General features: G+C 40.0%; 1 protein-coding gene across 7 annotated transcripts in view; it reads right to left on the bottom strand.

The window, feature by feature from the left end:
• LRGUK (leucine rich repeats and guanylate kinase domain containing) overlaps positions 1-14,636 on the bottom strand; it is a 150,323-nt gene that overhangs the window by 55,110 nt on the left and 80,577 nt on the right. For 6 of the 7 annotated variants that reach the window (XR_010158996.1, XR_001719516.4, XM_016958172.4 and 3 more), the window contains exon 16: positions 378-517. Coding sequence is in view for 5 of the 7 variants with exons in the window: in XM_016958172.4 (XP_016813661.1) it covers positions 378-517 (140 nt within the window). In the remaining 2 variants the exon portion in view is untranslated. Of the gene's footprint in view, positions 1-377; positions 518-10,548; positions 13,577-14,636 lie in introns of those variants that run through there. The other variant, XM_009454241.5, reaches the window with a different exon arrangement.

Below are 14,636 nucleotides of genomic sequence, written 5' to 3'. Positions count from 1 at the left end.
TCACTTTTCAGGCTCAGCCCAAGAATACTCAAATTTATACCCTAGCAACAAAGCAAGTTTTCCCTTGAAATACATCTTTCACTGCATTAATTTTCTTGTAGTGCTTTTCTGTTCTTACAAAATAGAAGATTTGAATGTCAGAATTTTCACTGGGAGCCCGGGAGAAAGGTACTCACAGAATCTGATATTGAATATTCTACTTTTAGAACGAGTGTCTATTCTCAGGGATGTACAAAGAGTCAAAATCCTGTCTTCAGCTGACACTAGTGAGAGAATAATTTTGGGGAAACTTATTAGTCTCAAAATATTAAATCCCCTCTTTGTCTGACATTGTATAGAGCTCAGTTGTTGCTTCACCCCTTCTATTCCTCTCTTACCGCTGGTGTTTTTTTGGCTGAAAGTTTGGCCCATAATTTAACGAGGTAGTTTCTGTCTGTAGAATGCAGGAAATCACCCATATTCGAAGAAATATACTTTGTAGGATGCGCTTCAGGTTTCAGGTGGGATGTCTTAACATCTGGTAGGAAAAAAAAATAAAGTTTAAAATAAAAGTCATAATATAAAGGAAATTTCTGAAGTGATAGAAATGTTTTATATTTTTATTTGCCCAAACATAACAAGCTAGATACTTAAAATCTGCGCATTTCAACTTTAAAATAAAATAAAAATATATCTTAGAATAAAATAACTCATAATAATAAAATCAGCCTATAATACCTAATAGATATATCCTCCAAATATATCCAATACGTAATCAATTCAGGCTTATAAATAGAATCAAAAGAAGTAAGACATGTCAAAAACAGTGGCTTCTAGATATTTAATTGAAAAATTACCCTTATAATGACTTTTCATTTGATGAAAGTCCAAAAGGCTAAAAGGAAAATAAACTATGCAATGCTAAGAGGCTTTGAAATAGAATGGAATGATGAGGCCACCGTTTAACAGAATTTATTCATAAATAATATCTAATGTTTCCTTTAAGATGTTAGAATGTTCAGAGACCTAGAATATAAGAATACTGTATAAATTTTTATTACTGCTCATTCACAGAGGGCTAGGAGTAAATAGCTTTGGCTATATGGGAGCATCAACACTTTCAGGAGTATTGCTTTTAAAATGCTAAAATAAATGATATCCACATGTACCTTCAGTCAATATGATGGACTGAGCAGAAGTGGAAAGCTACCCCCACCCAAAGATGAAAAAAATACTAATATATAACATAAATTTGTTTTGTTTTTAATACATAGTAAGGCGGAAACTAAGAAAGAAAATTTTCTAGGCACTACAAGTGTAGTGAAGGCTCGAAGTCAGAGGAGTGGGAATTGATGCTAACAGGTCAGAGGGCATCAGGGGCTGAGGTTTGAATACATGGTATGAGTGGGGGAAGCCACAGCCCCTGCATGCTTGGCACACAAGACCCGACTTGGCCAAGTGCAATGGCTCACATGTGTAATCTCAGCACTTTGGGAGGCTGAGGTTGGCAGAACACTTGAGCCCAGGAGTTTGAGACCAGCCTGGCCAACATGGTGAAACCTCATCTCTACAAAAAAATACAAAAATTAGCCTGACGTGGTGGTGTGTGCCTGTAATCCTAACTAATTGGGAGGCTAAGGTGGGAGGATCACTTGAGATCAGGAGGTAGAGGCTGCACTCCAGTCTGGGTGACAGAGTGAGACCCTGCCTCAAAACAACAATGACAAAAAAAAAAAAAAAAAGAAGAAGAAGAAGACCTGGACTGTTTGATAAGTTGACAAGTTGGAAAAGGGGTATCTGGAAATGTCAGTCCACAGATGTAGGGACTTTGCCTGGGGACAGATTCTTACCTAACCAGACGATAGAAACACCTGTGGGAAATCAGACTCTACTTTGGTTTGGAATCTGAACTTGAACTCCTCCCAAACTGTGTGGCAATCCCAAACCAATAACACAAGGTAAAAGTTGTTGCAGACAAGTAAAACTATTTAATCATGGTAAGGAAATCTAAAGTTCCACCTAGCCCGTCTTGAGAAAGGGAGCTTGAACAGATGCAACAAATGGGCGAGGACTATATCCAAAGAACTTCAGGTAATAGAACAATATAGAAAGGAATATTAAAGAAACTGTGTTTAATCACAAAGTGACAAAATGAGACAGCTGTACGCAGAAACATTCTCTGTTGAATCTCTGTGATAAAAGTCACTTGACCTATATTTATTGAGCACCTGCTATGTACCGACTGGTGCTCTAGATGCTGGGGATACAGCAGTAAATAAAAAGTTCTTGACCTGTGGGGATTACATTCTAATATTGGAGTCGGACAAATAACACATTAAATAATATCAAGTAATGACAAGGGTGATGAAGAAACAGGAAGCCGGATGAGGGGAGAGCATGAGAGATGGCATGGTGGTCAGAGGAAGTCCACCTAAGGTGGTGACATCTGAACAAATATTAAAACGCATAAAGAAGAACAGCATTCAAACATCTGGGGGAAACTAGATGAGACAGGAAAAGTGGCTGGTATAAGAACATAGATGTATCCTTAATATAACTTCATCACAGTAAAGAATTCAGTGTGGCTGAGGCAGAAACAGAGAGAGAGAGACAGAGAGAGAGAGAGAGAGAGACGAAGGAGGTGCATCCTGTGCAAATTTATCTTTTGGAAAAATCCCTTGTCCTGTTGATGTCACTCTAAGTACAGCGCATTAGGAAAAAGACTAGATGAACTGGAACCATATAAATAAGATAAAATTTAAAGAAATAAAAGCAATATTCACTGAAATAATTTCCATAGAATAGATCCTACATAATATATAAAAGTTTATTCAAAATATAGTTTTTGTGTCTGGGTTCCTTTTTCCAGTTTTTTTAAGATATAAGTTGCCTGTACTGTGGTGTAAACAAGTCAAGTTCCATCTGATGACACAATGCAGCTGTAATTCCAAAATAGTGTCTTAATGATTTCTTGGGAACAAAACGTTTTGGGTGAAGATAATGTGTTTAGATTACTATTAAACTACATTGTAATGCTGCCACTTTAACGACTTGAACTCCTATAATAAAGACTTTCATAGAGTTCTTAATATATTGTCTAATGTCTTAGTACATCAATGGACAAAACAGCTTACTTCCCAATTTAAGGGAAAAACCATAATTACCAATGTTATAACACCATGCGACAAATTTTCTTAATGTGATTTTATTCAAGCTATCTAAATTAAAGTCAACCTTAAGGCAACATTTTAAATATGTATAAACTACTTTACAGTCCACAAAAAGAACCAAGTTCTTCAGTATATAGGCTAGTTAAATTTATTTAAATACCTGCAATGAAGCATAAATGAATTTAATGATCCCAGGCAGATTTTTAAAGTTATTTTATGGATTAGTATCATTACAAATGCAGGAAAATATAAGTGAAGTATCTGGAACAACTGGAACTATGTTTCAAATTACTTCTAAATGGCTTAGATCTTTTATGTTAGACATACTCATTTGAAATCAAACAAATTAAAACAATATTTGTATAAAACATTTTAAAAGAATAAGCATAAAATCCAACCTAAACAACAAAAGCAGTAGAGGCCATGTACCTAAGAATAAAAGATTTGTATGTATATTTCACATTGTATCATCAAACAGACTAAATAGGGCCATTTACTGCAAAAAGGAAAGTTAAAAATAGAAGATGTTGATGATCTGGTATCACAGGCACGTAGCCAGGTCAATAATTAGTGATGAACTTACCATTTGGGGGTCAAGTTATAAATATTTTGAAAAACAAAAATCTCTATTTTAATGACAAGTGTTTCTACATTAATAAGATTTCTTATATAGCAAGGCAATTTAGTCATTCTCCTGTCCAAAAATATGACTGATTACTTTTCAAAATGAGCTTTTGACATTTAAATAAAACCTTGCAAAAAAAATGTATCAACACTAGAGTTGCTCTCTCTTTGAAAGCACTTAGAAATGGATGACTTAGAAACAGACTTTAATTTTTAAATAAAAGTCCTGAGATGCACAGACGACTTCAGAATCACTTATTTTTTCCCCACTCAAATGGGGCTTTGTAATCCCAGCACTTTGGGAGGCCGAGGCAGGCGTTCACTTGAGGTCAGGAGTTCGAGACGAGCCTGGCCAACATTGGCAAAACCCCATCTCTACTAAAAATATAAAAATTAGCTGAGCATGGTGGCATGCACCTGTAATCCCAGCTACTCGGGAGGCTGAGGCAGGAGAATCACTTGAACCTGGGAGGCGGAGGCTGCAGTGAGCTGAGATTGTGCCACCGCACTCTAGATTCCAGCCTGGGAGACAGAGTAAGACTCCATCTAAAAACAACAACAGCAACAACAAAACCATATAGTGAGGGTTTTTTTTTAAACAAAGGAAAAAATAACAAGAATAATTCATACCTACAATGATTAAATGCATATATACATATGAGGTAAATACCTGTAAAATTAAAATCTCTGTAAGTCTTGATACTGAAATATGTAGTCACAAAAAAGAGCTTAAAAGAAAACACAATAATCTGCTATTGAATTTTAAATATTTTTAATATGATAGATAATTTGTAGTGGAAAATTAAGACAAAAATTTAGTTCATTAAGAAGTGCTATCTCAAAACTAAAGGTGGCAAAATAAGCTATTTTCCTAGGACAGAATTACATCTTAAAAGTCTTGTCTATCTGTGCTTCTAAGAAAAGAATAATATCAACTAGAAAAATAATAATTTTGCATAGTATCCATGATAATTTCCATAGCAAAATAAACTTTTAGAGTAGAAAGTTATCACATAAGTCCAAGGAAATACAGTAATAATGTTGTAAATAGTCATGTTATATATGGGAAAGTGAATACATTTATTAAACTATACTAACAGTGAAGTGCTATATTCTTGAGTGTCTAATCAAAGGAAAAATTAGTTATTTAAACAAAAACAATTTCTATATCAAGAAAAAGGAAAACATATACATTTACATTCATAAGAGCAAATAAAGTACAAAAACGTTCTTTTCCAGTAAACTTCATACATTGTAATGTCTTCAGTGGAGGTGAACTAATGGGTCAATATTTGGGCCTTGCATCAAGAATGTTCCAATTAAAACATAGAGCAATAAGGCCCAGAATTCCGAAAAAAAAAAAAAAAGGATGAGTATTTAATGAAGTAGTTACTTGACACTTTAAAGAAGATAAAACACATAGAACAGGTAAATTTCAAGAGTGGAAACTTGCTATATATGATCTGTATTAATATAGCAGATTTTGGGAAAGAAAAGAGGAAACGGATAGCAATGATTGGCAGGAAGCTTCAATACATGCTAAAGATTTCCTTTCCTTCAACTAACATGTTCAAATAACTGTATTTCTGATGGGATTGCCACCCAGTCCCACACCCTAAGCATGATCTTTGCTTGCTAAGGGCTTATCGTTCAAGAATAACCTTTTCAAAGATGTTACTTCATTGGTCACTTTCTCCAGCAAAAACATTCTCTGTCTTTCTTCACTTTGCTTTTCTATTTTTATCCTAGGACACTGAGGGTATATAGATCTGGTAATTGTAGAAGCTGGTCTTTGTCTCAACTGAGCCACAAAGAGAAAATAAAATATCTACTATCTGGACAAGTGACTTGACAGCATTTCCTATCTAACCAATCTGAAACCCAGAATACAAATGATCTTGATTTTATCAATAATGAAATCATAGTAAAAATAACAGATAGCATTTATTGAGCATGTACTATGTGCCAGATGTTACTACAGGTCTTTTATGTGTGTATCACATGGAAATTCATAATAATCTCAGAATTGATGTTTCCCTACTCACTTCTCCAAACTGCAATGCCTCCTATGAATGCCCATTGAAGAACCTCTTGATTTTTGTAATATTTTGCTCAACTGCAATTTCTTTCCAATATTATTCTAATTTTAAGTTACTTAATTAAATCAAGGTTGTCAAATTTTTAAAAAAGGATTTTCACAAAGACCATCTCATTTACCAAATATTTCCACCCAGTTTGAACAGTATCATCCTCTTTCAATGAACAGGAAAATGCAAACATTTTTTTGCTGCCTTCATGTTAATACGAACAAACACTACTCATAGAAGCATTTACTGTGTGCTAGATATTGTTCTGGGTGGTTTTCAGTATATTAACTCATTTAATCCCCATAAAAATACTGAGGTAGGTACTATTATTACCTCCATTTTATACATTAGAACTCTGTAACTTGCCCAAGGTCACATGGCTAGATTGTAATGCAAATGGAATTTTCAAGGATTATTTTGAATTTTAGTGTTGTTTGCAATCATGAATTTCTAAGGTTACAATCTGTAATAAAAAGTCTTCAGCTTTTGCAGATCATGACTGCACTCTCATAATCAGTTTTAAGATTAGAGGTTTGATCTTCTAACACCATTTATCTGTCATCAACACAAAGAAATGGTTAGGCCCTTCTTATCCTCTTCTCTGAATGCCTGGTCAATACAGAAAAGTGATTTCTAGAATTATGTCTTTCAAATTGGACTATGCAATTAAATTCATTTACAGACATACTGTGCTACATAGTATATAAATAGCGCAATTATCTGAAGTGGAACTTGGTGGATCTTTTTATGGTAATAAGATGATTTTCGGGCTTGTCATGGAGCAAAAGGCAAGGAAGTAAGCTGATCAAGATTGTTCTCAAGTGCCTTTTTTTTAAAAAAAGCTTTATATAAAACGTATGCAGATAGATTTTGGATGTATCTTATCCTGAGCCCCCACATTGACAAAGAACATAACTGCCAATACACCAGATCCTTGTCCCAGAGAAGAATTCAGCATAAATGATGTCAACCCATCCAACCTCACTTGAAGGCAACCAGAGCTGGGGGGAAGTCTGGTAACAGGCCTCCAAGTAAGGACAGCATCAAAGCAAAGCTCTAGGGCACTCAGTGCAGGGTTTTCCAAACTGCAGGTTGCAAACAAAATTGTGAAATCAATTTAGGAGGCCACAACCAGAATTTTAAAAATTGAAATTCAGCGCCATAGAAAATATCAGAGTTGTCTATCACCATAGCAAAGGTGTTTTATGACACTTTTTTTTTTGCCAGGTGTTTATGTGTTTACTGGGTCATGATATTGTAACATGTATACTTCTAATTATGGATCTTGGTCAATAAAACTTTGAAAGCCACATATCTAAGGAGTACTAAGTACATATAATTTTCTAAGCACTACATTTAATAAAACAGGATTCCTCATAACAAGCAAATGGAGTCAGCTGCAGTAAGTGGATCTTAGATCATAAAATGAACCTTACATTTTAGCCAGTCCAACTAATCACCCAACATATGAAGACCTTCTGTAAGATTCCCATAACACAGCATCTAACTTCTGGAGCAAGCCAGTCTGTTACTCTGCAAATCACCTCTAACTCTTAGAAAGTTCATGATGTCTAATCAAAATAGAATGTAAGGCTGTTGCTTTCTCATGACAGCTCTTCAAAGTGTGTGTGTGTGTGTGTGTGTGTTTAAATTTAATTCTATATAACTTTTTCTGAATAAACATAGGTCATTGTAGAAAATTTAAAAAATACTAAAAAGCATAGATGGGAAAATAAAAATTATGCATAATCCATAATCCAGAGCTAATAACTAGAGCCATACTGGCTCTACCTCCTTAACCTGCTTTCTACTTACTACGCAATAGTTTCCTCTAATTAAATATTCTTCTATGACATGATTATAATGACAACATAATATTCCAGCATATAGCTATACCATAACTTATTTCTAAAATCCCATTAGATAGCTAGATTATTTCTAGATTTTATCATAAAAAACACTGATATGAACATCCTTGCACATAAGTGAGTTCCTTATGATAATCCTCAGATTCAAATTACTAGACCGAAGATATACAAAATGTTAAGGCTTTGACAGAAAATTGTAAAACTGTGCCCCAGAAAAATTGTGCCGATTTACTTTCTCTCCTGAGACACAGAAAGTGCATTTACCCACAGCCTCGCCAACAATAGGCATTAAGTTGTTTTTCATCTGCCAATTCAGTACAAAAAAAAAAGTCTATCCTGTTTCAACTTATAATGAGGTTAAATACTTTTTGACATATCTATTGGCCATTTTTATTTCCTCTTCTGTGAATTTCCCAATCATGCCCTTTGTTCAATTATCATTTGAAGTTTTGGAAATAACTGATTTAGCTCTTTAAATATTTGAGGAAGGCTTTCATGCCAAGTGGCAATATTATCTCCATTGATTTGAATATTAGGTGCCAGTTTTCTTTAAAGGAGCTAAAGATGGTATTACTAATGTAGTAACTATAAGCCACAATGTTTTTTTGTTCCTATAAAGATCGCCTTGCTGAGCAACATATCAAATGGGAATGATAGGAACCTTGTAAATATAGATGGAAAATGGCAATTTTTAAACATTGTTATTCTATGTGTAAAAATCAGAGGTTTCCCTTATACCAAGAGAATCAATAATAGCACTAAAAATCTCCTGTTGATACTCTTTTCCACTCCTTTCCTCCGACCACAAACAAAATATTGTCCAGTTCCACTGAATCTGAGACATTAGGAACATATACTACCAAAGCAATAACAGAAACACAAACAAGTGATAAAAAAAATTTGGCTTATCGCTTCCCTTTTGTACCCTAATGGAAATGCAACCCCAAATGCCTTCAGGAGCCTCAGAAACAGGCGCCCGAAGAGGAAAATTATACATTTCTAAAAGCAATTTTAAATTTTGAAAATTCTTCACCTAAATGAGACACAGACAACTCTAAAGTGCCGCACACCCACCTCACAGAAAATGGGTAATGATCTTAATTTTCCTCCTGTCTTGTACAATCTACCCTCTCCCACATGCAATCTAAATATTTACCTAATTTGACAATTCCTGCCCCCACAGCCTTATTTCAGGCCTAACCTTCTTTCCTGGACTACAGCAATAACTTCCCTGCCACTCCTCCTGCTTCCTGTATTGCTCTCCTCAAATTCATCCTCTCTATCCCCTCCAGACAGATGCCTCTCAGATACAAATTCAGCAGCCCCCCATTGTTAAAGATCAAGTTTCCAAGCTCTTCGGTGTAGCACAAAAAGCACTTTGGATCTATATAGACCTGCATCTCTCCTGGCATTCGGGTCCTTAGAAGATGCTATGCCTGCGCTGCCTCTGCTTAGGCGTACGTGGTTCCTTCTTCTAAGAAAACTTCCCCTCCCCATCAGTCTGCTGACTATTCTGCAACCGCGAAGACTAAGCTGAAGGCTGACCTTCTCTTAGGAGTGTTTCCTGATCCAATGTTTGTATCCCAGGCCGAATTCAGTGTCCTTCCTTGGTATTCTTATGACATCTGGAAAAGTTAACAAATGGATTTTCCTGTCTCTAGGATGCAAAATGTAGCCTAACACGCTGTGGGGCCTTCAGCTGCCCTAATCACATGGCGTTATTAATATAATGAACTCTCTGTCTTCCTTGATAAAAGACAAAGCTTCTTGAAGTATCCTCATCACTTCCCCTTATCTAGCAACCATCACTGTCTGGCACATAGCGTGTGCTCAATAAATGCTTGTTGGATGAATGAACTTTTAGTAAAAATAAATACCCTTTTAGTAAAAATAAACAAATGATACATTTTCTACAATTACTGTATTATTTTCATCATGGACAAATCAGATAAATCAGAGGGCAATTACTGGCATTATATAAGCTCTTCATTTTGCAAGAGGATTTCTATATCCTGGATTTCTAAAATATCAGTTTCCTCTACTGCCCTTGAAATAACATTTGAAATTCATAGTTTCATAGACACCTCTCTTTTGTGTAAGAGACATTTACACAGGCATTTAGTCATCAGTTACATTTTTAAATATGAGATACCAAATACCGTTTAGCATGCTGCTGTGTACACAGTAAGTGCTCAATAGATATCTTGTAGCTTTTTAAGAGTCACATTTTGAGTTGTCCGTTTCAGTCACAATTATCCTCTTTTTGGGTGGAGTATAGTAGCCATACATAGGAGTAGGTTCAATAGGTATGTCTAAAGGTAACCCTGGTACTTGCCAGAGTAGATTGGTTTAAGAACAAGTGCCTAAACCAAGCTAGGCCAACAAGACTTTCTTTGGATTAGGATTAATGAACTTTCATTCAAATTAATCCCTTTACAGTAGTGGGAGCTTCCGGAGGTAAAATCAGATACGGGCTTGAGAGCTGCTGGTAGCCATGTTTCCCACCATGTGCAGAAACTGATAGAGTCATCTGTAGTCCAAAGAATGAAGCCAACATGGAGAAAGAAACAGAGAAGAGAAGTGGTGAGAGTCCTAGACCAGAGTCCAGGAGATGACTAGAGTCCTGGTTATGTTCCACAACTGGCCCCCAGTCTCTCTGAGACTTGCTGTAGCCCTGCCCTTCCCATAGTTTGTTCTTATGAAATCTTCTACTCCCTTCTAATAGAGTCACACAAGCTGGCTTAGAGTGGACTCCTATCATTTGCCAGCGAAAGAATCCTGATGGTATGAATAGATAAACGAACAACTGATTCACTTAAATGTTCTCCCCATTAATTCTTTTAATTGATTCAACCAGATGGTTTGGCATAATAAAGGCATGAGCTAATTTACATGAGATTTCTATTCAGAGAAAGAAAGAAGGTATTCATTTTGAAATACATTTCAAGCAAAAGTAAGTTTCAGGCAACATATTGCCAAGACAAATCTGAAGCATTTGATCACAGAGTCATGCATGCAAAATATATCTTCTTCCCTATAAAAGATTCCCACAAGTTAACTGTAGGTTTGGAACCTCCAGGAACAGCAAAGTCTTCCTGTCTCAAAAGTTCTTTTGGCTTTGGAACTCCTCGATAATGCAAGAGGGGTGAGAGAATTTTCTAGAAGTCTAGAAGCGAATTTTCCTTATGAAGAGAACAAAACTTAATGGCAGTATGGCCCTGCTTCAGCCAGAGTTGGAACTCAGGTTGGATTCGTGTCTGGACACAAAGGCTACTTGCTGACACCAGCCTTCCAGAATGGCTCAATTTGGTGGCAGCAGCTGATAGAGCTGCATCCCTCTGCAACAACTGCTCTTCCAGGCTGTGACGGCAACAGCAGAAGAGGCACAGGAGTGCAGATTGGCTGCCTTCTAGGAATCCAAGGTTTGGACAGTGCTGAATAGCCCCTCCACCTACGCTGACCATGGGTTCAGGAGGAAGCCAGTGTGGAGACTCACAGCACCCAGCCATAGCTGGCCGTTCTGTGACAGTGCTGCCTCGGGGTTCCCAGACCTTAATGAGCTGGTGGCTCCAGGGATGGCTTAAACCTTGGTGCTCTGACTGCTCCTGGGGCGCAGTCTTCCCTTCCAGCTGCCCTGCTCCACAGCAGACACCTGGTTCTGGGGAGTGGCGGGGCTTTTGTCCTGTGGCACTGTCCCATGTTTCCAGGTTCGCTTCTCTTTGGTTTGCTGCTTGGAAGCAAGTGCATTGTGCCTTTGGACAGAGCTCCCTCTGGCCTGACCTCTCCCTTGATGGGCTGGTGTGTCTTTGACAGGCTGCTGGGTTGGGGGCTCACTGTCCTGCTCTGGGGATTGCGAAGCAATCTCTCTCCTCTGAGACCTGCCCTTTCGATGAATCTGTCCCTTTCTCCCTGGATGCTCCACAGGAGCCGAGCTATCCTGTAGCGACTCCGCAGGGGCCTTTTCCCTCTGGAGGGGTCTCCCGGGTGAGGGCTGGCCCTCCTGAGCTGGCTGATCACCATTGACGGGAGTTTTATTTTCTTGAGATAACCCTCCAAAAATCTCTCTCTTACAAGATGGCCCTTGTTTGGACACATCTACATTCCAAGCCAGGTCATTTGTGGGGAGGTTGGTATGGGTCCTTTTCCTGGAATTCTGTTTTTTTTTTTTTATCTTCTTGTAATTGGGGGTCTTAGGTGATGGCTCGGCGTGGGGCGGCTCAGGAATTTCTGGTGTATGGACTTTGCTTCTCTGGTTGCTCAGATGGCCTAGTTTGTAACAGTTACACACTGAAATACTAGCTTAGACAAGAAACAAGAGGAGGGCTGGGGTTGGGATCGTCGGGCACCATGGTGGGAGCTGGCTGATCGTGGGGTTCTAGCTGCAAGGCTGGCTGGTGGTTCCCAGGCGGTGCCTCTTCCAGAGGTGCCAGTCCTCTAGCCGTCCCTTTCTGGTTGGGGAGTTTTTTTTCCCTAGCCCCTGTCTGCTGAAGTGGCCCCTGGTTGTGGGGTGAGGCCCGCATGTCTGGAATCCTCCTCCTGGAGGAGCCGCCCGCTTGGGGAGCTTTCCTTTCCTTTGCAGGCCTTGGATGAGGCTGAGTCCCCGAGTTCTGGGGCAGCCCTGGCTCCGGAAGAGGAGCAGGAATGCGAGGGAGCCTCACTTTCTGAGCCGCCTCCTCCTGGGAGGGACTGAGGATGCGAGGTGCTGCTTGCTCCTGGCTGGGGGTACTGATAAGAGGGAGTTTCACCTCACTGACCTTCTCTTCCTGGACTTGCTGAAGACTGTGGGCTGCCTGGGGGCTCAGATTTGGTGGTGGTTTTGAGTACGGAGGGCTGATGGGAGGAAGTTTACTGGTGTCTGCTTCCCGGGTTGGTGGAAGCCTGGGAGAGACTGTCATGGTTTGATGGGAGGTTGTTCCTAAAGCCTCTTCCCTGCTGGGCGATAGGAGTTTGGGTGTGGGCCTCCTGCTCTGGAGGGGAGCCAGCACCTGAGGCTGGGGCAGCCGAGTGGGAGCCAGCCGGCTTCTAGGAAGCAAGGTCCCTGGGGCTCCCCTGGCCTGGGGCTGCTTGGTATCTGTTGCTAAGTCTTGGGGATGTGGCAGTTCTGGGTGAGGGATACTGACCCGGATGGCTTCCGGTTTGGAGGTTTCCTCCTTCAGAGCTTGCTGAGAATCTCCAGCAAGTTTCTGCACCAAGTCAGTGTGGGAAGAATCTTTTGGAGGATCATGGTGGGAACTGCTGGGTGGAAGTTTGTCTGACTCAATTTCCTCATCCTGAATTCTCTGAGGGCTGAGGGGAGTGGAGCCAGGTCCCTGTAGAGGTTCAGACAGACGAGGGCCAGTAGGGGTTACCTGGGCCTCCCCTGACTCCTTGTCCTGGCCTGGCTGAGGGCCGCGGGATGAGGGAGGGGAAGGGTGCGCGGGAGGCGCCAGGGTCAGGGTGATGGGAGACTGCCCAACCTCACTGGCTTCCACCTCAGGGACATCTGTCTCAGTGGCTATTTGTTTTAGGGGAAGATCTGATTGTTGGACATCCTCTTGCATTGGGTTTAGGGATAGGTCCTGGGCCTGCTGAGGAAGACCCAGTGCTGATGAACTGAGGTGTTGAGGGAGCTCAGGATTGAGATGGCTGTCAGGAGAAAGCTCTTTTTGATGGGTTTCTCCATCCTGAGCCAGCTCTTGGTTCTGGGCAGGAGTTACGCTCTGATTTTCTAGGTCCTTGGCATGAATTTGCATTCCAGAGAGATGCTCTGTCATCTGGCCATCTGCTTGCAGTTTCGCCAAGCGCCTGGGAGATGGAACCAGGTGTGCTGGTACCCCAGAGACAGTCTTCTTGCTAGCGGGAGCTCCTGCTTTAATATAAAAAGAAATTAACTATAAACAGAAGTTAACTAACTGCTTAGAAATTAATAAGAAAAACATCTTTCCCTTGTTAGATGCACATAGGCCCTTGAAAGGAATAAAATTACACATATAGGAGAACTTAACCTTCCCTTCTCCTTGGAGATACTGTCTATAATTCTCTCATTTAGTGGAACTTAGAACAAGTTTAGTCAACTGAAAACATAAACTTCAATGAATAAACATAAGAGGTTTATGTCTGGTTCTTATTCATAGAACCAAAATTTACATCCAGATTTGTGGGTGGTGAGACATTTTCCAAGTGAATGAGATTTTAAATTTTTACCAACTTAGAGATCAATGCTGCTTTTGATGGTAGAAACTAGAGGATGGACATCCAAGCCAGATGAAATCCCATTTGTTTGTTTCCTTGTTTAACGGCAGCCCTCTTATATAAGCCGTGAGCTCTGTGAAGAGTTATGTCCGTTCACCAATACCTGGCAAAGGGGCAGGAACTGAGGAAATGGGTGATGAATGTAAGAAGGAAGGAAAGAATCGGCCGGACAGAATCACAAGGCACCATGGCTCAGAACAGCTGCTCCTGAGGACCCCCATCCAGGCTGCTATTCCCGCACTCACATCCCCAGGCCTCCTCTTGGACTTCCACATCTACCTTGCCTTCAAAAATGGCTCTCAGAGGCCACTAGCAATGTTGGTGTTACAGAGAGGTGTCAACTTGGTGTTGATGCCAAGTTCTCAGAGTGACTGATCTCTGGGACAGTCTCACAGACGCCATCATCCAGCAGGCACTTGTTCAGTGAGCGCTTGTTCACTAGATGGATTCTGGGGGCCCAAATACCATCTTACCCCAGTCCTAAGGACATAGCTCTGAAATGTGGAGCAGTCAGAGGTGGCACACCAGACTGGAACAGCCTTGAAGAAGCTAGTCTCAGCTCACTTTGGGGGAGATCTGATACTCAGAGCCTCCAACCCAAATCAGACCTCTGAGGTGACCTTGGAGTGATCCATTCCCCAGAGGCAAACCAGGCTCCCAGCCCCCGATCCCCTCCA

This window comes from Pan troglodytes, chromosome 6, assembly GCF_028858775.2.
Source record: "Pan troglodytes isolate AG18354 chromosome 6, NHGRI_mPanTro3-v2.0_pri, whole genome shotgun sequence".
Lineage (NCBI taxonomy): Eukaryota > Metazoa > Chordata > Mammalia > Primates > Hominidae > Pan > Pan troglodytes.
Note: the sequence above shows the minus strand (reverse complement) of the source record. Positions and strands in the feature narration are given on the sequence as shown.